We start from the raw sequence: 27226 nt of genomic DNA on the forward strand, positions 1-27226 counted from the left end.
TTCGTGACAACCAACGACAGTAGAATGGTCACGATGTTTGTGACAACCAACGACAGTTGACGGGTCACGATGTTTGTGACAACCAACGACAGTTGACGGGCCACGATGTTAGTGACAACCAACGACAATTGACGGGTCATGATGTTAGTGACAACCAACGACAGTTGACGGGTCACGATGTTTGTGACAACCAACGAAAGTTGACGGATCACGATGTTTGTGACAACTAACGACAATTGACGGGTCACGATGTTAGTAACAACCAACGACAATTGACGGGTCACGATGTTAGTAACAACCAACGACAGTTGACGGGCCATGATCTTTGTGACAACCAACGACAGTTGACGGGCCATGATGTTTGTGACAACCAACGAAAGTTGTCGGGTCACGATGTTCGTGACAACCAACGACAGTAGAATGGTCACGATGTTTGTGACAACCAACGACAGCTGACGGGTCACGATGTTTGTGACAACCAACGACAATTGACGGGTCACGATGTTAGTGACAACCGACGACAGTTGACAGGCTATGATGTTAGTCGACAATTGACGGGTCACGATGTTAGTGACAACCGACGACAGTTGACAGGCTATGATGTTAGTGACAACCAACGATAGTTGACAGGCTATGATGTTAGTGACAACCAACGATAGTTCACGGGCTATGATGTTAGTGACAACCAACGACAGAGAAGATTAAGATATGGCAGAGTGATAATATCTTATCAAACATTTACAATCAACGCTTCCAAAATAAAATAACTGCAGGTCCCAATACACTGTACCTAGGTATATGTGTCTCGATAAAAAGTACTCGTAAAGTGTTTTATGTATCGGCATATCGACATATACAATTTAACATACAAACATTTATTTCGGGAAAGCTTGAATCAATTTTGCAGCAGAAAAGCAAGCAAAGTAAAAAAAAAAATTGTATATGAGTTTATTACTCGGTGTATACCGCTTAATGACTCCTATTACCCGATCTGATAGCACGTGTTCGGGATCTTTCTCTCTCTGTTCGTAGTACTGAAGGCACCGAGTCGATTCCCATCACTGAAACAAATGCCATTGGTATCCATAAAACATACAGATGTCCTTCGGATGTCTCTCTCGATGTTTTAACTCTGTATCGAACAAATACAAATATTCCGTTTAAATTCATGACTTCTAAATGTACCCTAAAAATTAAATTAGAATTGATCAACTTCAAAGATGAAACAACGCACGCGATGAGTTTTAATTGAACTTAATGGTAACAGTGATCCTCGTTTAAATAAATAGCTAGCTGCCTGGCGATTGTTAGCCCATAATAAGGTTTTTTGAGGCGTCTGACGTCACATACACGTTTTAATTTGGGCCTTTAGATCAAGTATTCTCTGAAACAAAATAATCACCAAAAAGGTTTATAAGAAAACCAAAATGCTAATTTAGAGGCTGGAAAGAGTTCAAAGACGTCAGGCCGCATGGGCAGTACCCGAGCAATTGGTTGTTAGCTGTGAGAGCTACAGAGCCAACACTTAACGTGGAGTAGTATACCAAGCCCGATGACAGTGTGTAAGGCCAACCCAGAAATACTCCCAAAGTCTCCCGTCATCCTTACGGTATACAACCAAACTCTCCCGCCAATGACCGTCATCCTTACGGTACACATCCAAAGTCTCCCGCCATCCTTACGGTATACAACCAAACTCTCCCGCCAATGACCGTCATCCTTACGGTACACATCCAAAGTCTCCCGCCATCCTTACGGTACACATCCAAACTCTCCCGCCAATGACCGTCATCCTTACGGGTACACATCCAAAGTCTCCCGCCATCCAAAAGATATGCGCCCAAACCGGAGGTACTCCCGAATCCTCCCAACCAATAAGTACATGTACTTCCTGAATCTCCCAGTTACCCAGAGTAACTCCTAAATTATCACCCGTATTTTATATCGGTCCAGGAAAGGTACAAGGCGAACAAACAGTAATAAGCTTAAGTCTGCAAATAGTTGAGCAGTCGTCCCAATTTCATTAAACTCTCTCTCTATATATATATTCATGTATATAGACGTAACAATACAAAAAATAATTTCAGTGAGCTCCAATGATGCACCTTGTACGCAGGATAGTTTGAATATTTTTGCAAAGACTCTTTCGTAAAAGACAATACAGCTTATTGAGAGTTTCACGTACCTCGCCAGACACGACCAATTATCTCCCGGCTTCGTAGTAAAGCTTATATGTTGTATACTAAAGTGACCGACAGTTGTACATACAGAAGTGTATATGTCCACTGCTCTTTCACTACCAATTGTAACGGTCGAATCTGGATCCAAACGATCATGGTCATCGTCCCTCGGATCCCAGCATCATCACAAATATGACCATGGGGAATTCCTCTATCATTGGAGTTGTATTGCTGACCAACTATAAAGCCTGGTATCGAAAAAAATAAGTTAAACTGCAGGTCAGCTGAATAGAATAAACTTTTAAGAGATACCCCTGACGAGTTTCGGCAGTAGTCCATGTCGGAACATCCACATATTGTACTTCTCTAACTAGACTGACGTGCCGGTCAGATCCATCAAACTTGTTGCATACACATTACTGCATATTTCAGAAATCGAACATTTCTATAGGAACTATAGGAGATATGCAACTGATTACATTTCCTTGGAGCTGAGCAATGCCCTAATGATAGTGTTTGGGCATGTATGATGGTAGTCACGATCTTTCCTCGATTTCATGGTCTGTGAATCATTGCTTTCGATACAGACGCCTTAATATGTAGCCAGCCTCCTTAACGAGAAGAATCATTCCTGACTTTCCATACTATCGTATTATCTTATTTCTCACAAAGGTTGCCACACAGTGTAGTATGCTGTAAGGCAAGTGTACTATAGGTATGTATCATACCCGTGATCATGGCCAAGCATACCGAATCAGGGATGGTTGAATTGATTCCTTTTTACGCAAAAGCTTCCATGTACGGGTCATAATGCCTTCTGAGTAGTTCATTAGTCATTTGTCTTTGGGACAGAATTCCCAAGTTCCTTATCCTCCCCCTCCTCCTCAGCATTTACCAGTCTCCTCAGAAGGCGATGTTATTTCTTAAGTCTTTTTAATGTTGTTATAGTCGGTATGGAAGCAAGATATATGGTGGGGAAAAGCAGCCCACCATACATTTTGCTGCCATGTCGACTATAACAACATTAAAATCATTGTTCAATACTCATATTTACATTGCCGTACCATTTTCGTCAATTTTGAAAACTGAACAACAAAACAATTACCGTCTTTTTAATGTCACAATGACCCGCTGGGTGTAATAGACGTATGGTGGCAACTGCCTATTAGTATTGTGTCAAAGGGAAAATACCTTAGTGAACCTCCTTTCCAGCTGGTTTCTTGTGCCGCGAGGTCACAGAAATGATCCGCTGAATCAACCAGCCAACATAACCCTTAGAAGTCGTTCCATGCCAAAGTAACCCTTACAAGTCGTTCCCTGCCAACGGAACCCTTAGAAATCAGACCCTGCTACGTAACCCTTAGAAGTTGTTTCCTGCCAACGAAACCCTTAGAAATCAGACCCTGCCAACCTTAGAAGTCATTCTCTGCCACGTAGCCCTTGGAAGTTGTTACTTGCCAACGTAACCCTTAGAAATCAGACCCTGCCAACCTTAGAAGTCATTCCCTGCCACGTACCCCTTAGAAGTCGTTCCCTGCCAACGTTTCCATAACAAGTCGCTCCCTGTAAACGTAACCCTTAGAAGTCATTCTTTGCCATTAGAGGTCATGCCCTTGCAACATTAGAAGTCATTACCTACGAAGATAATCCGTTGATGTCATACCATGCCAACATGTAACCCGTAGAGATCGTGACTTGCCAACATAGCCCTTAAAGGCCATTTATTGGCAATGTTATCCATAGGTTAAATTTCCCACATACAACATTTCGTGTTCATCCCGTGTCCATGCAATCCATTAAATGAATCCCTGTCCATATCTGCCATGAGTTTAGATACACTTATACGAATGTCTTGTTCTGTTTTGCAAGTTACAAAATCTTATTTAACTCTCTAGTGTTTTGATAACCAACATACCAGTCCTTCGTACATACTATTGACACACATCAATTAATAGTGATCAAATTAACATTTTATTTTAGATCTCTTCACCAACATGTCAGGTTCATGGTGGTTTCTTCCCTCCTCAGGTTTATTTCCTCTATAACCTCCTGTCATACATAATTCATCAAAGATAAGAAAGTTCACTTTTTGATGAGACAAAAAGCAAAAGTATGCGTCAAGGTGTCATCTGACTTGGCCTCTAGTTTATGAAAGAACTTTCCTGGAGCACTTTCAAAATTTGATTGGCAATATTTTTTATATTTAAGCTACTGAAAGAAATTGCAGATCATTTTCTGACTATAAAAAATCTCTACAAGACAAATCACATCTCCCTAATACTATTACAGTAAATGGATTTTCTGCCTGTGTCCTTGAAAATGGCCAAAAGATATAAATCCTTTCCTTCAAACAGTAGATTGAATGTTAGATTAAAAATCTGGCAACACACCAAGTTCAGTTATAAATGTATATCTCCTATCCATTAGTTTAAATAAAATCTAATCCTTTCAGAAGTTACGTCTGCTTACAATGATTCCCAAAGGAATAACACCATGACATTTTCAAATTATCTTTGTCATGTAACAAGCAATGTTCAATTTTTATGCTATTTTTTGTCTGAAAATTGCTCGTCTGGGAATCTTGTGGTACATTCAATTTTGAATGGAAATTTCTTCTCTTTGTTATTGAAATCATTGAAAATGTCAGCAAAATTTTTAACTTCTTACATATTGCCTATACACAGATTTCAAATCAGGGTCACAGCCAAGCTTTGATTGTGTGGAGATTATGCATTAAATCAAGCACTAACTGATCCAATAAATTCTGCCATGTTAAATGTTCAAACATTTTTACTAATGGTATATTGGTATGTAAAAAGAAATGGATGTGTCACCCACCTGCACCCCCCCCCCCCCCCCCCCCCCCCCTTTCCAGTATATCAGAAATGATAGTATTCCCTAAAACAGTTAATAATTCTAAATTATCAGTGATACCTTGCTTTGTGATACAAAGATGATATTCCTACTGATGAGTTAATCAACAGTGGCTATATATTCTATTACATATGTAGTTCCTTGATCTTCACCATCAAATCTTAAAAATATACACAAGCATTCTCAATAAGGAACCATTGAAAGAAGTTTGTGACCAAAGCAAGCACAGTCATCATTATAGACTATTAAACAAATGGATTTAAATAGTAAGTAAACCAGAATACAGAAAGGTCGGAAAGGGCCCACCGATGTGTCTGTTAGACTGGCCACCTGTCTCTAGAATATCAAAATCATCAATTAAATTGAGGTTCATGATTTCAGAGGTTTCAAAGTAGGGGGAGATAATCTGGTATTAGAATTTAGCAATTCTGACAAAAGACTTAGGGGATGGTGGTCGGTCTATGTGCCTGTCTTTAAATCGGAGCTTAACCCAAATGTTACCTTGATATTACAGATAACAATATATGTCATACATTATCTTTATATAATGAAACCAAATATGGAGGAGGTTTCTTGTACAAAAACTGTTTGTTTCAAAAGTGGTCAAATGTGACCTTTAATTGACCATTACATCCTGAAAGATAACCACCAGAATCTAATAAACACTGCCTCTGTAAATCAGAAAGGTTAATCATGAGAAATTTCAGAAAGCTGTACATGTATTCCTGACATTATAGTCACAGCAACAATGGCCTTAATGACAGTAACCCTAACAACACTGGCCTTAATGACATTAACCCTAACAACACTGGCCTTAATGACATTAACCCTAACAACAATGGCCTTAATGACATTAACCCTAACAACACTGGCCTTAATGACATTAACCCTAACAACACTGGCCTTAATGACATTAACCCTAACAACAATGGCCTTAATGACATTAACCCTAACAACACTGGCCTTAATGACATTAACCCTAACAACACTGGCCGTAATGACATTAACCCTAACAACACTGGCCTTAATGACATTAACCCTAACAACACTGGCCTTAATGACATTAACCCTAACAACACTGGCCTTAATGACATTAACCCTAACAACACTGGCCTTAATGACATTAACCCTAACAACAATGGCCTTAATGACATTAACCCTAACAACACTGGCCTTAATGACATTAACCCTAACAACACTGGCCTTAATGACATTAACCCTAACAACAATGGCCTTAATGACAGTAACCCTAACAACAATGGCCTTAATGACAGTAACCCTAACAACAATGGCCTTAATGACATTAACCCTAACAACAATGGCCTTAATGACAGTAACCCTAACAACACTTGCCTTAATGACATTAACCCTAACAACACTGGCCTTAATGACATTAACCCTAACAACAATGGCCTTAATGACATTAACCCTAACAACAATGGCCTTAATGACAGTAACCCTAACAACAATGGCCTTAATGACAGTAACCCTAACAACAATGGCCTTAATGACATTAACCCTAACAACAATGGCCTTAATGACAGTAACCCTAACAACACTTGCCTTAATGACAATAACCCTAACAACACTGGCCGTAATGACATTAACCCTAACAACACTGGCCGTAATGACATTAACCCTAACAACAATGGCCTTAATGACATTAACCCTAACAACACTGGCCTTAATGACAGTAACCCTAACAACACTGGCCTTAATGACATTAACCCTAACAACAATGGCCTTAATGACATTAACCCTAACAACACTGGCCTTAATGACATTAACCCTAACAACACTGGCCTTAATGACATTAACCCTAACAACACTGGCCTTAATGACATTAACCCTAACAACAATGGCCTTAATGACATTAACCCTAACAACACTGGCCTTAATGACATTAACCCTAACAACACTGGCCTTAATGACATTAACCCTAACAACACTGGCCTTAATGACATTAACCCTAACAACACTGGCCTTAATGACATTAACCCTAACAACACTGGCCTTAATGACATTAACCCTAACAACACTGGCCTTAATGACATTAACCCTAACAACACTGGCCTTAATGACATTAACCCTAACAACACTGGCCTTAATGACATTAACCCTAACAACACTGGCCTTAATGACATTAACCCTAACAACACTGGCCTTAATGACATTAACCCTAACAACAATGGCCTTAATGACATTAACCCTAACAACACTGGCCTTAATGACATTAACCCTAACAACAATCGCCTTAATGACATTAACCCTAACAACACTGGCCGTAATGACATTAACCCTAACAAAACTGGCCTTAATGACCTTAACCCTAACAACAATGGCCTTAATGACATTAACCCTAACAACACTGGCCTTAATGACATTAACCCTAACAACACTGGCCTTAATGACATTAACCCTAACAACACTGGCCTTAATGACATTAACCCTAACAACACTGGCCTTAATGACATTAACCCTAACAACACTGGCCTTAATGACATTAACCCTAACAACACTGGCCTTAATGACATTAACCCTAACAACACTGGCCTTAATGACATTAACCCTAACAACACTGGCCTTAATGACATTAACCCTAACAACACTGGCCTTAATGACATTAACCCTAACAACACTGGCCTTAATGACATTAACCCTAACAACACTGGCCTTAATGACATTAACCCTAACAACACTGGCCTTAATGACATTAACCCTAACAACACTGGCCTTAATGACATTAACCCTAACAACACTGGCCTTAATGACATTAACCCTAACAACACTGGCCTTAATGACATTAACCCTAACAACACTGGCCTTAATGACATTAACCCTAACAACACTGGCCTTAATGACATTAACCCTAACAACACTGGCCTTAATGACATTAACCCTAACAACACTGGCCTTAATGACATTAACCCTAACAACAATGGCCTTAATGACATTAACCCTAACAACACTGGCCTTAATGACATTAACCCTAACAACACTGGCCTTAATGACATTAACCCTAACAACACTGGCCTTAATGACATTAACCCTAACAACACTGGCCTTAATGACATTAACCCTAACAACACTGGCCTTAATGACATTAACCCTAACAACACTGGCCTTAATGACATTAACCCTAACAACACTGACCTTAATGACATTAACCCTAACAACAATGGCCTTAATGACAGTAACCCTAACAACACTGGCCGTAATGACATTAACCCTAACAACAATCGCCTTAATGACATTAACCCTAACAACACTGGCCTTAATGACATTAACCCTAACAACACTGGCCTTAATGACATTAACCCTAACAACACTGGCCTTAATGACATTAACCCTAACAACACTGGCCTTAATGACATTAACCCTAACAACAATCGCCTTAATGACATTAACCCTAACAACAATGGCCTTAATGACATTAACCCTAACAACACTGGCCTTAATGACATTAACCCTAACAACACTGGCCGTAATGACATTAACCCTAACAACACTGGCCTTAATGACATTAACCCTAACAACAATGGCCTTAATGACATTAACCCTAACAACACTGGCCTTAATGACATTAACCCTAACAACACTGGCCGTAATGACATTAACCCTAACAACACTGGCCTTAATGACATTAACCCTAACAACAATGGCCTTAATGACATTAACCCTAACAACACTGGCCTTAATGACATTAACCCTAACAACACTGGCCTTAATGACATTAACCCTAACAACAATCGCCTTAATGACATTAACCCTAACAACACTGGCCTTAATGACATTAACCCTAACAACACTGGCCTTAATGACTTTAACCCTAACAACAATGGCCTTAATGACATTAACCCTAACAACACTGGCCTTAATGACATTAACCCTAACAACACTGGCCTTAATGACATTAACCCTAACAACAATCGCCTTAATGACATTAACCCTAACAACACTGGCCTTAATGACATTAACCCTAACAACACTGGCCTTAATGACATTAACCCTAACAACACTGGCCGTAATGACATTAACCCTAACAACACTGGCCTTAATGACATTAACCCTAACAACACTGGCCTTAATGACATTAACCCTAACAACACTGGCCGTAATGACATTAACCCTAACAAAACTGGCCTTAATGACATTAACCCTAACAACACTGGCCTTAATGACATTAACCCTAACAACAATGGCCTTAATGACATTAACCCTAACAACACTGGCCTTAATGACATTAACCCTAACAACACTGGCCTTAATGACATTAACCCTAACAACACTGGCCTTAATGACATTAACCCTAACAACACTGGCCTTAATGACATTAACCCTAACAACACTTGCCTTAATGACAATAACCCTAACAACACTGGCCTTAATGACAGTAACCCTAACAACAATGGCCTTAATGACATTAACCCTAACAACACTGGCCTTAATGACATTAACCCTAACAACAATGGCCTTAATGACATTAACCCTAACAACACTGGCCTTAATGACATTAACCCTAACAACACTGGCCTTAATGACATTAACCCTAACAACAATGGCCTTAATGACATTAACCCTAACAACACTGGCCTTAATGACATTAACCCTAACAACACTGGCCTTAATGACATTAACCCTAACAACACTGGCCTTAATGACATTAACCCTAACAACACTGGCCTTAATGACATTAACCCTAACAACAATGGCCTTAATGACATAGTACCCTAACAACACTGGCCTTAATGACATTAACCCTAACAACACTGGCCTTAATGACATTAACCCTAACAACACTGGCCTTAATGACATTAACCCTAACAACACTGGCCTTAATGACATTAACCCTAACAACACTGGCCTTAATGACATTAACCCTAACAACACTGGCCGTAATGACATTAACCCTAACAACACTGGCCTTAATGACATTAACCCTAACAACACTGGCCTTAATGACATTAACCCTAACAACACTGGCCTTAATGACATTAACCCTAACAACACTGGCCTTAATGACATTAACCCTAACAACAATCGCCTTAATGACATTAACCCTAACAACACTGGCCTTAATGACATTAACCCTAACAACACTGGCCGTAATGACATTAACCCTAACAACAATGGCCTTAATGACATTAACCCTAACAACACTGGCCTTAATGACATTAACCCTAACAACAATGGCCTTAATGACATTAACCCTAACAACACTGGCCTTAATGACATTAACCCTAACAACACTGGCCTTAATGACATTAACCCTAACAACACTGGCCTTAATGACATTAACCCTAACAACACTGGCCTTAATGACATTAACCCTAACAACAATGGCCTTAATGACATTAACCCTAACAACACTGGCCTTAATGACATTAACCCTAACAACACTGGCCTTAATGACATTAACCCTAACAACAATGGCCTTAATGACATTAACCCTAACAACAATGGCCTTAATGACATTAACCCTAACAACAATGGCCTTAATGACATTAACCCTAACAACACTGGCCTTAATGACATTAACCCTAACAACAATGGCCTTAATGACATTAACCCTAACAACACTGGCCGTAATGACAGTAACCCTAACAACAATGGCCTTAATGACATTAACCCTAACAACACTGGCCTTAATGACATTAACCCTAACAACACTGGCCTTAATGACATTAACCCTAACAACACTGGCCTTAATGACATTAACCCTAACAACACTGGCCTTAATGACATTAACCCTAACAACACTGGCCTTAATGACATTAACCCTAACAACACTGGCCTTAATGACATTAACCCTAACAACACTGGCCTTAATGACAATAACCCTAACAACAATGGCCTTAATGACATTAACCCTAACAACACTGGCCTTAATGACATTAACCCTAACAACACTGGCCTTAATGACATTAACCCTAACAACAATGGCCTTAATGATATTAACTCTAACAACTTTTAAACCCTTATTGCACATCTGTATATCACAGTGGATCATAATGTGAAATTTTAGGAAGTTTGACCCTCAGTTAGGGCCTCATATGATGTGTTTTTTTACAGTTTTTTTAAAGTGCTTTTGTTGGATACAGTGACCCTGACCGTAAAGAGATTTTCAAACACCTTTTGTACACAAGCATATTACAAAAAAGTATTGACAATGTGATTTCTATAGGGAACCTGCCAATCAGGGCCTATAACATTATACAAACTGCAGTGTACATACATGTAGGATTATAGTGTATCTGAAAAAAACCTGTCAGTTCAGTAGCGATCTCGTACACTTCACACCTCAGTGACATAAACTTTACTGGTCATTTGTCTGATAAAATGAGTTTAGTCACCAAAATGTCCTGAATATATACGGAAACCTATTCACATATATACCTTCCAACCTTAAGAAAGAAAATCCAACACGAGATGTTCTAGCTACCACTGACTTTATTGGATGGACAACAATACAATGATAATGGTTGGAGCACAGCTGTTCTCATCAGGCTATGACTATCCTCTCCATAGATAATGGACACCGAAACCAACACTTTGGAATCTCCATGGATCAAGATAGTAGTACATGTTGAATAGCCTTTTGGACTAATTTCTACATAAACACAACACTTTATACTACCTTTTCTAATGGCCAATGAACCATGTATCTATAGATTGAGGTAAAATTCATAAGGAATTACAAGTATGTTGTAACTTTAATCCACATTTTTTTAAAAAAACAGGTTGACACATAGTTTTTATTTATTGAAATGTTTTGGATCTAAATACTTAGCTCTACAGTGAATCAGTTTTATTTCCGGCTGTTTGCTCGTGTTGTCCACTCTATGATGTAGAATATGACCTTACTTTAACTCAAATGAAATCCCTGTACAAATGAAATGATGACACAAATTCACAATTCAACAATGATTCAAATCTTGATGGCCGTTCAGTTCAAAACTATCACATGTGACGTCTCGATGACAGAAATATGATTTCAGCTCCACACAATGATAAAGAAGGATGAGGAAATGTTTTCACAGATCTTCATGATGGCAATGTTTTGACGGCATCAACATCATTTTATTTCTACCCCAGACATACGAAGATAACCTGACATACAGATGATTAAGTGACTTCCCAGATCTACACGATGAAGAAGTGTCATTTCTACACGATGGCATACTGGTTATACAGTAGCTCCCGTATTTTGTAAAAGTCTTCACATATAGATCCCTCCAGCTGGATTTTCCCTGCTTCATTCTGAAATCATAAACAAAGTACAATTAATATGCAGTTTAATGGCAGTAATACAGAGTGATTATTTGATTTATAGTTTAATGGTAGAAATACAGAGTGATCATTTGATGTACTGTAAAATTTTGTGACAGAAAAATAACATATCTTAATGACTCTTTAGATGCATATTTATTTCATTAGCCTTAGGATGGAATTAAAAGGATACCTTAACCTAAAATTAAGCCCAAGATTGCATAGAAGTAAATGAAGTTGTGATGGTGTTATCACGCTTAAGTTCCTGAATAATGACAGCCTAACAGTAACATTGTGGTTCTGGAAATAAAATATCGATGCTGAGAGAAAAATAATGAAATTTCCATTCCGAAAAAAAAGAAAAAAATTCAATTACAATGTTTGTGTTTGTTGAGTAATCAAGTCATCATCAAAGGAAAACTTTAGATTCATTCCAGTAAAATTCAATTAAAATCCTAGTTAAGAAAGAGAGGAAATCAAACACTTGTGAAAACAAGCCCCAAAAGACCAATTACTGACGCAATGAATTAATTTTTGACAATCTCACTTTCACAAATAACCATCAGACTGGCATTGACAGAAGGAAGTCCTCGGCGACAGAAGGAAGTCCTCGGCGACAGATGAAGTTTTCAATGACGATAAACGTAATGCATCATTGATAGTGAATGATCACACACCACTGTCTCAATCTAATTTGTACTCTCTAACCTCTGGCAGCCATTGTAATCACCTCAGTGTACTATACTCTTGTCCTCTAGCATATCACTAACATTCAGAATCATAACTTAATTCTCATTTAACTAACATTCAGAATCATAACTTAATTCTCATTTTTGTTTCTCAAAATGGTCTGTTTGACAGGGTTTGTACCGACTTTTAGTTCACTTAGCACAAGACAGGTCTAGCTGAGCCGGTGAGGGGCAGCTGGTTTTTACCAAGGTTACATTAAATAAAAGGTCAGGTTCTCCAGTTTTGCTTTAATAACTTTGGTATTTATAAAACTACTTCATTAATCTTTGGCATTTGCTTCTTTTGTTTAATGTAATTATTGATGCAATATAATGTCAACTTCACGTGTAACTCTCTGGACAAATTTCAATGGAGCAGTTCACTTCAGGGACTGTACAAAAAGTCTAAATCTGTGTGAAGCAATGGAAATCAAAATCACTTTTATGACATTTCACTTACATGATTCCAAATGTCATACAGAATTCTTGTGCATGCCCTTATCAAGTCTTACCTAGTATAGATATACTTCAATGCATTCAGTGTTTTTTTTATTACCCATTGGCACCAGTCCATTAAAATCTATCAAAACCAGTTGAACCTAAACATCATGTTTCCTTTCAGTACTTCTCATAAAATAGTAATAGCAAACTTCAACTAGCAAAATCTGAAGTTTTATGTAAGTCAGCTGTTAAGTTTTGAAGTTTTATGTAAGTCAGTTGTTAAGATTTGAAGTTTTATGTAAGTCAGTTGTAAAGTTTTGATGTTTTATGTACATCGGCTGCTTAGTTTGAAAGTTTTATGTACATCAGTTGTTAAGATTTGAAGTTTTATGTACATCAGTTGTTAAGATTTGAAGTTTTATGTAAGTCAGCTGTTAAGATTTGAAGTTTTGTGTAAGTCAGATGTTAGGACTGGAAGTTTTGTGTTAGTCAGATGTTAAGATTTGAAGTTTTGTGTAAGTCAGATGTTAAGATTTGAAGTTTTGTGTAAGTCAGATGTTAGGACTGGACGTTTTGTGTTAGTCAGATGTTAGAACTGGAAGTTTTGTGCTAGTCAGATGTTAGGACTGGAAGTTTTGTGTAAGTCAGATGTTAGATTTGAAGTTTTGTGTAAGTCAGATGTTAAGACTTGAAGTTTTGTGTAAGTCAGATGTTAGGACTGGAAGTTTTGTGCTAGTCAGATGTTAGAACTGGACGTTTTGTGTTAGTCAGCTGTTAGGACTGGAAGTTTTGTGCTAGTCAGATGTTAGGACTGGAAGTTTTGTGCTAGTCAGATGTTAGGACTGGAAGTTTTGTGTAAGTCAGATGTTAGAACTGGAAGTTTTGTGTTAGTCAGATATTAGGACTGGAAGTTTTGTGCTAGTCAGATGTTAGAACTGGAAGTTTTGTGTAAGTCAGATGTTAGGACTGGAAGTTTTGTGCTAGTCAGATGTTAGAACTGGAAGTTTTGTGCTAGTCAGATGTTAGGACTGGAAGTTTTGTGCTAGTCAGATGTTAGAACTGGAAGTTTTGTGTAAGTCAGATGTTAGGACTGGAAGTTTTGTGTAAGTCAGATGTTAGGACTGGAAGTTTTGTGTAAGTCAGATGTTAGAACTGGACGTTTTGTGCTAGTCAGATGTTAGGACTGGAAGTTTTGTGTTAGTCAGCTGTTAGAACTAGACATTTTGTGCTAGTCAGATGTTAGGACTGGAAGTTTTGTGTAAGTCAGATGTTAGGACTGGAAGTTTTGTGTAAGTCAGATGTTAAGATTTGAAGTTTTGTGTAAGTCAGATGTTAAGATTTGAAGTTTTGTGTAAGTCAGATGTTAGGACTGGAAGTTTTGTGTAAGTCAGATGTTAGGACTGGACGTTTTGTGTAAGTCAGCTGTTAGGACTGGAAGTTTTGTGTAAGTCAGATGTTAGAACTGGACGTTTTGTGCTAGTCAGATGTTAGGACTGGACGTTTTGTGCTAGTCAGATGTTAGAACTGGACATTTTGTGCTAGTCAGCTTAGATGAAGTGTAATGGATCCATTATCAATAAATAGATGTGATAAAACATATCTATTGGTAGTTTTTTTCCCATTTTCGAGTTTATAATTGTAGAAGGAGAGTCTGAGGTACCTTTAAATGACATGTCTTGTGGTTTTTACTTAACACGTGGACTGTATGAAGTTAGCCAACAAATAACTAACGTACAAGCATGGTGTATATAGTAATAATCTGACATGGGAAGAGAAATCAATTGAAGATCTACATGACAGCTGGTCAGTGGTCAGGCAGAACATGGCTGGACTGTCTAGAATATTAGATACAATGATGTGACATTGGAATCATAAACACTGTTACTTGACATAGGACTTCTGGCCAGATATACATGAAATACGCCTATAACCATTCAGTATACTGTAATTAGGTTATGTAATACGCCTATAACCATTCAGTATACTGTAATTAGGTTATGTAATACGCCTATAACCATTCAGTATACTGTAATAAGGTTATGTAATACGCCTATAACCATTCAGTATACTGTAATTAGGTTATGTAATATGCCTATAACCATTCAGTATACTGTAATTAGGTTATGTAATACGCCTATAACCATTCAGTATACTGTAATTAGGTTATGTAATATGCCTATAACCATTCAGTATACTGTAATTAGGTTATGTAATACGCCTATAACCATTCAGTATACTGTAATAAGGTTATGTAATACGCCTATAACCATTCAGTATACTGTAATTAGGTTTTATGTGAGACTATTCCTGATGAAATATGTTTTCAGGTCTCTTATAATTTTGATTAATTCTAAAATGATTCACTCTTCTCACTGTCAAAAATGATTTCAAATTAGATATAGTTTGACATCATACTACTAAATATTAAGTTCAATTTCATATAACAGTCCAATTTATTACAAAAACATATCTTTGGTCTCAAAACCAGTCTTAACACTTAAGGTATTGGAAAGATAAGGGTACAATTATTCGGGAGAACCAGATATCATATCATTCACAGTCACTGATACGAAGTGATACTTCGGAAGATGTTAAGAAGTTGTTTATCAAAGAGGAAAGACAATATAAAGGAGATTTATTACATGAAGATATACTATCGACCCTTACATTAGTGTAATGTATGAAATCATCAGCCATCTCTACATCTCTCTCAGACACGATCTTACAGCATACTATCTTTGTTTCAAACTTAAATTGCTATAAAGTGAACAGCCTATCATGATAAAAGCCTGAAATTATAACCTGAACAACCTTGAGTGTTGCTGTGAAATAGCTATAGAATATAACTCCACAGCTTGATAGTGCATCAGTACAACAGCTTACACATTATGTCATTCCAAAGCAACAGATAAAGCTACAATGATTACCTCTTTGAAGCACACTTTACATTTGTAATGATACAATAATTACCTCCCCTTGTGAAGCCCACACTACTGTTGTAATGATACAATAGTTACCTCCCCTAGTTAAGCCCGTACTACTGATGTAATGATACAATAATTACCTCCCCTTGTGAATCCCACACTACTGATGTAATGATACAATAATTACCTCCCCTTGTTAAGCCCATACTACTGATGTAATGATACAATAAGTACTTACCCTTTTCACAGCCACACTACTGATGTAATGATACAATAATTACCTCCCCTTGTTAAGCCCATACTACTGATGTAATGATACAATAATTACCTCCCCTTGTAAAGCCCATACTACTGATGTAATGATACAATAATTACCTCCCCTTGTGAATCCCACACTACTGATGTAATGATACAATAATTACCTCCCCTTGTTAAGCCCATACTACTGATGTAATGATACAATAAGTACTTACCCTTTTCACAGCCACACTACTGATGTAATGATACAATAATTACCTCCCCTAGTTAAGCCCATCCTACTGATGTAATGATACAATAATTACCTCCCCTAGTTAAGCCCATACTACTGTTGTAATTATACAATAAGTACTTACCCTTTTCACAGCCACACTACTGTTACAGATGAGCACTCCAGCAATAAACTCGGCCTGAAAGCCTTCCTGTAGCAGAATCAGTTTAAAATCAGAGAGCTTTGGTTCATTGACAAATACTGCTTTGTGCCCCTCGATCTGGTGAGGCTGGACTGACTCCAGGGTAGGTACTATATCCATAGCCTTCTCCTCCTCATCCTCTTTCTCTGTAATACATTTAAAATGATTTTAAAATAATGCCAGTGTCTATTTAATGAATAGTTTGAAACCATGAACTGACCAAAGTTAAGGTGGTGTTGGCCATTTTCATTTCATCAAAGTTTGGAAATTTGAACATTTTCCACTTTTTTCCCCAAAAAGATCTGTCATGAAAAAAATCATATTTAATGTTCCTTGCAGTGATAGATGGTGATAAATATTAGATTTAAGAAGAGTAAAAACATGACCTTACCATGGAAATAAAGGTAAGACAACAGATTATTTCGTTTAATTTTCTTTATATCACATAAAAGGGAGTTATCTCAATCACCCTTATATATTTCATCACATTGTGGGATTAGCTAATACATGTAGTTGTCCTCTCCAAACACAGACTTTTGGAATATGGACCTAATAGTTTGTCTAAATGAAGTTTGATAAGGTTTTGTGGCCAAATGAGATGTAAACAGATGGTAAACTGACAATGGACGCGTTTAGTGAGAGGACTTGTATAGGCATAGCCTGTTGCCCATAAAAGCTTCAATATGATATTTTGAAGTGAATTAGACACAATATTTACTGCCTCTTACTTCACAAAAGGGCGGGGCTGGCTGGCAGTGTTATTCAGACCAACATGCAATGTATATTGCATTCTACACAATCTAACGCAATAGATCTGATTTAAGGGAATACCTCTGAAGTGCTGGAGACATAGCCCTAAGTCTATCAAATCTACTCCAAATATTTCATCAGCATTTCTTCTAGGTTTATGTTTTAATTTACTCTTAAGACATGAAGTAGATGGAAAAGCTTACAGAATAATCTAATTAAATGCCCTGTTCAGAGTTGTGTATCCTCTTTATCCTTAATTGTATCTGCTCCATCCGACAAAATCAAAATTGGATACAGTATAAAAGATGTAATAATACAACTAATAGTCAAACCAACACCCATATAATTATCACCTTAAACAAAGTCCTGATCATTACGTCCCAATGGTAACTCTTATGATGGGTAGTACACGTGAACCCTGGACGATTAACAATAAAACACATCACAGCGACATTACCGTAGCAACATGTGTACACTACATGTTCCTAATGTGTCGTCAATCAGCTAGTGGCTTTATACAGGTATTTGACCATTATGTAATAGTACTACATAGCTCACTCTCTTATGCTCCTAACATATTTACCTTACCAGTATAGGCTCCACATCACCCATTACTATCCGCTTTAATTGTCAACACTCTGTCTACATTATAAGAACATTACATAGGTAATGTCACAAATTGTTTTGTATGCGACCAGTAAGAATAGGTAATGTAATTACTAACTTGTATATGAATGTATACTGTCTGTACTGTAAAGTTATTGTCTCTTTTGTCATAAAGACATTCAAATTTTTTGTATATCACCTGATTACCCTTATAGTGAAAGTCTCAGTTGTACCTTCAACTCTTTATAGAGTGTTACAATCCAGCTATTATGGGAATTTTTTACAATACTGGAAGTTGTCCTTTAATTTGGACATACAGAGATTATCTCAATAGACACTACAGGGAAATGGTGTCTTCTTCATGTTACTTGGGGGCCATCAATCTTCATCATCAACCCCAAGGCTCTGTGTCATTATAAAGAGGTTAACACCATGGTAACAGAATTGTCTCTATACAGAGGACTTCTGCATAGAAACAACCGAGAAATTGTCTCCATTGTCACTATAGAGAATTTGTCTTTGTCATCATAATATATGGCAAATCATCAAAACATTTGAAAGATTAGGATTCGTAAGTATGTGTATCAATCTGAAAACCTACAATTTTGACCCTTGTATATCTGTTATAACTGTAATGTTACCCTGTATATATATACAGCCTGTGTGGGACTGTGATGTTACCCTGTATATGTATACAGCCTGTGTGGGACTGTGATGTTACCCTGTATACATATACAGCCTGTGTGGGACTGTGATGTTACCCTGTATATGTATACAGCCTGTGTGGGAATGTGATGTTACCCTGTATATGTATACAGCCTGTGTGGGACTGTGATGTTACCCTGTATACATATACAGCCTGTGTGGGACTGTGATGTTACCCTGTATATGTATACAGCCTGTGTGGGACTGTGATGTTACCCTGTATATGTATACAGCCTGTGATGGACTGTGATGTTACCCTGTATACATATACAGCCTGTGTGGGACTGTGATGGTACCCTGTATATGTATACAGCCTGTGTGGGAATGTGATGTTACACTGTATATGTATACAGCCTGTGTGGGACTGTGATGGTACCCTGTATATGTATACAGCCTGTGTGGGACTGTGATGGTACCCTGTATATGTATACAGCCTGTGTGGGACTGTGATGGTACCCTGTATATGTATACAGCCTGTGTGGGAATGTGATGTTACCCTGTATATGTATACAGCCTGTGTGGGACTGTCATGTTACCCTGTATATGTATACAGCCTGTGTGGGACTGTGATGTTACCCTGTATATGTATACAGCCTGTGTGGGACTGTAATGTTACCCTGTATATGTATACAGCCTGTGTGGGACTGTGATGTTACCCTGTATATGTATACAGCCTGTGTGGGACTGTGATGTTACCCTGTATATGTATACAGCCTGTGTGGGACTGTGATGTTACCCTGTATACGTATACAGCCTGTGTGGGACTGTGATGTTACCCTGTATATGTATACAGCCTGTGTGGGACTGTGATGTTACCCTGTATATGTATACAGCCTGTGTGGGACTGTGATGGTACCCTGTATATGTATACAGCCTGTGTGGGACTGTGATGTTACCCTGTATATGTATACAGCCTCTGTGGGACTGTGATGGTACCCTGTATATGTATACAGTCTGTGTGGGACTGTAATGTTACCCTGTATATGTATACAGCCTGTGTGGGACTGTGATGGTACCCTGTATATGTACACAGCCTGTGATGGACTGTAATGTTACCCTGTATATGTATACAGCCTGTGTGGGAATGTGATGTTACCCTGTATATGTATACAGCCTGTGTGGGAATGTGATGTTACCCTGTATATGTATACAGCCTGTTAGGGACTGTAATGTTACCCTGTATATGTATACAGCCTGTGTGGGACTGTGATGTTACCCTGTATATGTATACAGCCTGTGTGGGACTGTAATGTTACTCTGTATATGTATACAGCCATGTATACAGCCTGTGTGGGACTGTAATGTTACCCTGTATATGTATACAGCCTGTGTGGGACTGTGATGTTACCCTGTATATGTATACAGCCTGTGTGGGACTGTGATGTTACCCTGTATATGTATACAGCCTGTGTGGGACTGTGATGTTACCCTGTATATGTATACAGTCTGTGTGGGACTGTAATGTTACCCTGTATATGTATACAGCCTGTGTGGGACTGTGATGGTACCCTGTATATGTACACAGCCTGTGATGGACTGTAATGTTACCCTGTATATGTATACAGCCTGTGTGGGAATGTGATGTTACCCTGTATATGTACACAGCCTGTGTGGGACTGTGATGTTACCCTGTATATGTATACAGCCTGTGTGGGACTGTAATGTTACTCTGTATATGTATACAGCCATGTATACAGCCTGTGTGGGACTGTAATGTTACCCTGTATATGTATACAGCCTGTGTGGGACTGTGATGTTACCCTGTATATGTATACAGCCTGTGTGGGACTGTGATGTTACCCTGTATATGTATACAGCCTGTGTGGGACTGTGATGTTACCCTGTATATGTATACAGCCTCTGTGGGACTGTGATGGTACCCTGTATATGTATACAGTCTGTGTGGGACTGTAATGTTACCCTGTATATGTATACAGCCTGTGAGGGACTGTTGGACTGTGATGTTACCCTGTATATGTATACAGCCTGTGTGGGACTGTGATGTTACCCTGTATATGTATACAGCCTGTGTGGGACTGTAATGTTACCCTGTATATGTATACAGCCTGTGTGGGACTGTGATGGTACCCTGTATATGTACACAGCCTGTGATGGACTGTAATGTTACCCTGTATATGTATACAGCCTGTGTGGGAATGTGATGTTACCCTGTATATGTATACAGCCTGTGTGGGAATGTGATGTTACCCTGTATATGTATACAGCCTGTTAGGGACTGTAATGTTACCCTGTATATGTATACAGCCTGTGTGGGACTGTGATGTTACCCTGTATATGTATACAGCCTGTGTGGGACTGTAATGTTACTCTGTATATGTATACAGCCATGTATACAGCCTGTGTGGGACTGTGATGGTACCCTGTATATGTATACAGCCTGTGTGGGACTGTAATGTTACCCTGTATATGTATACAGCCTGTGTGGGAATGTGATGTTACCCTGTATATGTATACAGCCTGTGTGGGACTGTAATGTTACCCTGTATATGTATACAGCCTGTGTGGGACTGTAATGTTACCCTGTATATGTATACAGCCTGTGAGGGACTGTTGGACTGTGATGGTACCCTGTATATGTATACAGCTACTGCTTACCTTGCTGCAGCCTCTTTTCTCTTGCCTCCTCGGACAGCTCGCCTTCCTCCAGCTCGAACATTGGGCTGGTATCAGTCTTCCCCTGACTCATGTCCAGCATGCCCTCAATCCAGGCCAGTTCTGTGTCTTTAGCCTTCTGGAAGTCCAGTGCACTGACCACATAGTCTCTAAGTCTGACCTGTAACAAAAGAGAAGGTTGTTATACTATCAACTAATGGAGCTATATTTTTACACATTACCTGATGTTGTATTAGTGATTGTAACATCCTATAACTACATAATACCCCATGTCATATCAGTGATTATGACTATACACTATGCCTACCTTGTACACTATGCCTACCTTGTACACTATGCCTACCCTGTACACTATGCCTACCTTGTACACTATGCCTACCTTGTACACTATGACTACCTTGTATACTATTGCTACCTTGTACACTATGACTACCTTGTACACTATCTATGAATACCTTGTACACAATTACTACCTTGTACATTATGACTACCTTGTACACTACGACTACCTTGTACACTATGACTACCTTGTACACTATGACTACCTTATACACTATGACTACCTTGTACATTATGACTACCTTGTACACTATGACTACCTTGTACACTATGACTACCTTGTACACTATGACTACCTTGTACACTATGACTACCTTGTACACTATGACTACCTAGTACACTATGACTACCTTGTACACTATGACTACCTTGTACACTATGACTACCTTGTACACTATGACTACCTTGTACACTATGACTACCTAGTACACTATCTATGAATACCTTGTACACAATTACTACCTTGTACACTACGGCTACCTTGTACATTATGACTACCTTGTACACTATGACTACCTTGTACATTATGATTACCTTGTACACTATGACTACCTTGTACACTATGACTACCTTGTACACTATGACTACCTTGTAACTATGACTACCTTGTACACAATGACTACCTTGTACACTACGGCTACCTTGTACACTATTGCTACCTTGTACACTATGACTACCTTGTACACTATGACTACCTTGTACACTATGGCTACCTTGTACACTATGACTACCTTGTACATTATGACTACCTTGTACACTATGACTACCTTGTACAATATGGCTACCTTGTACACTATGGCTACCTTGTACACTATGACTATCTTGTACACTATGACTACCTTGTACACTATGACTATCTTGTACACTATGACTACCTTGTACACTATATCTACTTTGTACACTATGACTACATTGTACACTGTGACTACCTTGTACACTATAGCTACCTTGTACACTATGACTACCTTGTACACTATAGCTACCTTGTACACTATGACTACCTTGTACACTATGACTACCTTGTGCACTGGCTACCTTGTACACTATATCTACATTGTACACTCTGACTACCTTGTACACTATGGCTACCTTGTACACCATGACTACATTGTACATTATGACTACCTTGTACACTATGGGTACCTTGTACACTATGGCTACCTTGTACATTATGACTACCTTGTACACTATGGCTACCTTGTACACAATGACTACCTTGTACACTATGACTACCTTGTACACTATGACTACCTTGTACAATATGGCTACCTTGTACACTATGACTACCTTGTACATTATGACTACTTTGTACACTATAGCTACCTTGTACACTATGGCTTCCTTGTACATTATGACTACCTTGTACACTATGGCTTCCTTGTACACTATGACTACCTTGTACACTATGGCTACCTTGTACACTATGACTACCTTGTACACTATGACTACCTTGTACATTATGACTACCTTGTACACTATGACTACCTTGTACACTATGACTACCTTGTACACAATGACTACCTTGTACACTATGACTACCTTGTACACTATGACTACCTTGTACACAATGACTACCTTGTACACTATGAATACCTTGTACACTATGGCTACCTTGTACACTATGGCTACCTTGTACACTATCTATGACTACCTTGTACACTATGACTACCTTGTACATTACGACTACCTTGTACACTATGGCTACCTTGTACACTATGGCTACCTTGTACACTATGGCTACCTTGTACACAATGACTACCTTTTACACTCTGACTACCTTGTACACCATGACTACCTTGTACACTATCTATGAATACCTCGTACAATATGACTACCTTGTACACTACGGATACCTTGTACAATATGACTACCTTGTACACTATGGCTACCTTGTACACTATCTATGAATACCTTGTACAATATGGCTACCTTGTACACTACGGATACCTTGTACAATATGACTACCTTGTACACTACGGATACCTTGTACACTATGACTACATTGTACACTATGATTACCTTGTACACTATGACTACCTTGTACACTATATTTACCTTGTACACTATGACTACCTTGTACACTATGACTACCTTGTAACTATGACTACCTTGTACAATATGGCTACCTTGTATACTATTGCTACCTTGTACACTATGACTACCTTGTACACTATATTTACCTTGTACACTATGACTACCTTGTACACTATGACTACCTTGTACACTATGACTACCTTGTACACTATGACTACTTTGTACACTATGACTACTTTGTACATTATGACTACCTTGTACACTATGACTACTTTGTACACTATGACTACTTTGTACACTATATCTACATTGTACACTATGACTACCTTGTACACTATGACTACTTTGTACACTATGACTACTTTGTACATTATGACTACTTTGTACACTATATCTACATTGTACACTATGACTACCTTGTACACAATGACTACCTTGTACACTATGACTACCTTGTACACTATGACTACCTTGTACACTATGGCCAACTTGTACATTATGACTGCCTTGTACACAATGACTACCTTGTACACTATGAATACCTTGTACACTATGGCTACCTTGTACACAATGACTACCTTGTACACTATGACCTCCTTGTACACTATGACTACCTTGTACACCATGACTACCTTGTACACTATGACTACCTTGTACACTATGACTACTTTGTACACTATGACTACCTTGTACACTATGACTACCTTGTACACTATGACTACCTTGTACACTATGTCTACCTTGTGCACTGGCTACCTTGTACACTATGGCTACCTTGTACACTATGACTACCTTGTACACTATGACTACCTTGTACACTATGACTACCTTGTACACCATGACTACCTTGTACACCATGACTACCTTGTACACTATGACTACCTTGTACACTATGACTACTTTGTACACTATGACTACCTTGTACACTATGGCTACCTTGTACACTATGACTACCTTGTACACTATGACTACCTTGTGCACTGGCTACATTGTACACTCTGACTACCTTGTACACTATGACTACCTTGTACAGTATGACTATCTTGTACACTATGACTACCTTGTACAGTATGACTATCTTGTACACTATGACTACCTTGTACATTACGACTACCTTGTACACTATAGCTACCTTGTACACTATGACTACCTTGTACACTATAGCTACCTTGTACACTATGACTACCTTGTACACTATAGCTACCTTGTACACTATGACTACCTTGTACACTATGACTACCTTGTGCACTGGCTACCTTGTACACTATATCTACATTGTACACTCTGACTACCTTGTACACTATGGCTACCTTGTACACCATGACTACCTTGTACATTATGACTACCTTGTACACTATGGGTACCTTGTACACTATGGCTACCTTGTACATTATGACTACCTTGTACACTATGGCTACCTTGTACATTATGACTACCTTGTACATTATGACTACCTTGTACACTATGACTACCTTGTACACTATATTTACCTTGTACACTATGACTACCTTGTACACTATGACTACCTTGTAACTATGACTACCTTGTACAATATGGCTACCTTGTATACTATTGCTACCTTGTACACTATGACTACTTTGTACACTATGACTACTTTGTACATTATGACTAACTTGTACACAATGACTACCTTGTACAATATGACTACCTTGTACACTATATCTACATTGTACACTATGACTACCTTGTACATTATGACTACCTTGTACACAATGACTACCTTGTACACTATGACTACCTTGTACACCATGACTACCTTGTACATTATGACTACCTTGTACAATATGACTACCTTGTACACTATATCTACATTGTACACTATGACTACCTTGTACATTATGACTACCTTGTACACAATGACTACCTTGTACACTATGACTACCTTGTACACCATGACTACCTTGTACATTATGACTACCTTGTATACTATTGCTACCTTGTACACCATGACTACATTGTACACTCTGACTACCTTGTACACTATGACTACCTTGTACACAATGACTACCTTGTACATTATGACTACCTTGTATACTATTGCTACCTTGTACACTATGGCTACCTTGTACACTATGTCTACCTTGTACACTATGACTACCTTGTACACTATGGCTACCTTGTACACAATGACTACCTTGTACACAATGACTACCTTGTACACTATGACTACCTTGTACACTATGGCTACCTTGTACACTATGACTACCTTGTACACTATCTATGACTACCTTGTACACAATGACTACCTTGTACACTATGACTACCTTGTACACTATGGCTACCTTGTACACAATGGCTACCTTGTACACTATGACTACCTTGTACACTATCTATGACTACCTTGTACACTATGACTACCTTGTACACTATGACTACCTTGTACACTATGACTACCTTGTACACTATGGCTACCTTGTACACTATGGCTACCTTGTACCCTATGACTACCTTGTACACTATGACTACCTTGTACACTATGACTACCTTGTACACTATGACTACCTTGTACACAATGACTACCCTGTACACTACGGCTACCTTGTACACTACGACTACCTTGTACACTATGACTACCTTGTACCCTATGACTACCTTGTACACTATGACTACCTTGTACACTATGACTACCTTGTACACTATGACTACCTTGTATAATTTTTGTTTCCATTTCCATTGTCTATCTAAGCTTGATGTCAAACTTTAGACAGACTTTTATTTTCACACTTTTGGTCATTAATTGAACTGCAGTTTCCCTGAGTAATACAAAAGATGGCGGGCATGATATAACAGTAATATAGTATGATGATATCACTTCATCAAAGTCAATAGAGCTGATGTCAAGTAGCAAATTATCATTCTGAAGACTGACAATAATTGAAAAGAAAAAACGTCTTTCATTTATCTTTCAGCAACTTGTGTGGTAAAAACTTTGATATCAGTCATAAGCCTCGACCCCATGTTTACATTTAATAGGAGCCAAGCCCAGGAGAATGTTCTCACCAAGTTTAAGCATTTGTGGAATCAATATATTGTTATAACTGATTTTTACC

The 27226-nt window shown here is 38.3% G+C and overlaps 1 protein-coding gene across 2 annotated transcripts in view; it reads right to left on the reverse strand.

Moving 5' to 3' along the window:
• Positions 1–11486: 11486 nt before the first annotated feature.
• LOC117324054 (cleavage and polyadenylation specificity factor subunit 2-like) overlaps positions 11487–27226 on the reverse strand; it is a 273294-nt gene continuing 257554 nt past the window's right edge. The window contains exons 18-21 of one of the 2 annotated variants that reach the window (XM_033879668.1): positions 21765–21942; positions 17031–17233; positions 12189–12314; positions 11487–12082 (exon numbers count right to left, since the gene is read on the reverse strand). In XM_033879668.1, the coding sequence (XP_033735559.1) occupies positions 12222–12314; positions 17031–17233; positions 21765–21942 (474 nt within the window). In that variant the 3' untranslated portion in view covers positions 11487–12082; positions 12189–12221. Of the gene's footprint in view, positions 12315–17030; positions 17234–21764; positions 21943–27226 lie in introns of both variants that reach the window. The other variant, XM_033879667.1, reaches the window with a different exon arrangement.

The sequence above is a fragment of the Pecten maximus genome, chromosome 3, assembly GCF_902652985.1.
Source record: "Pecten maximus chromosome 3, xPecMax1.1, whole genome shotgun sequence".
Lineage (NCBI taxonomy): Eukaryota > Metazoa > Mollusca > Bivalvia > Pectinida > Pectinidae > Pecten > Pecten maximus.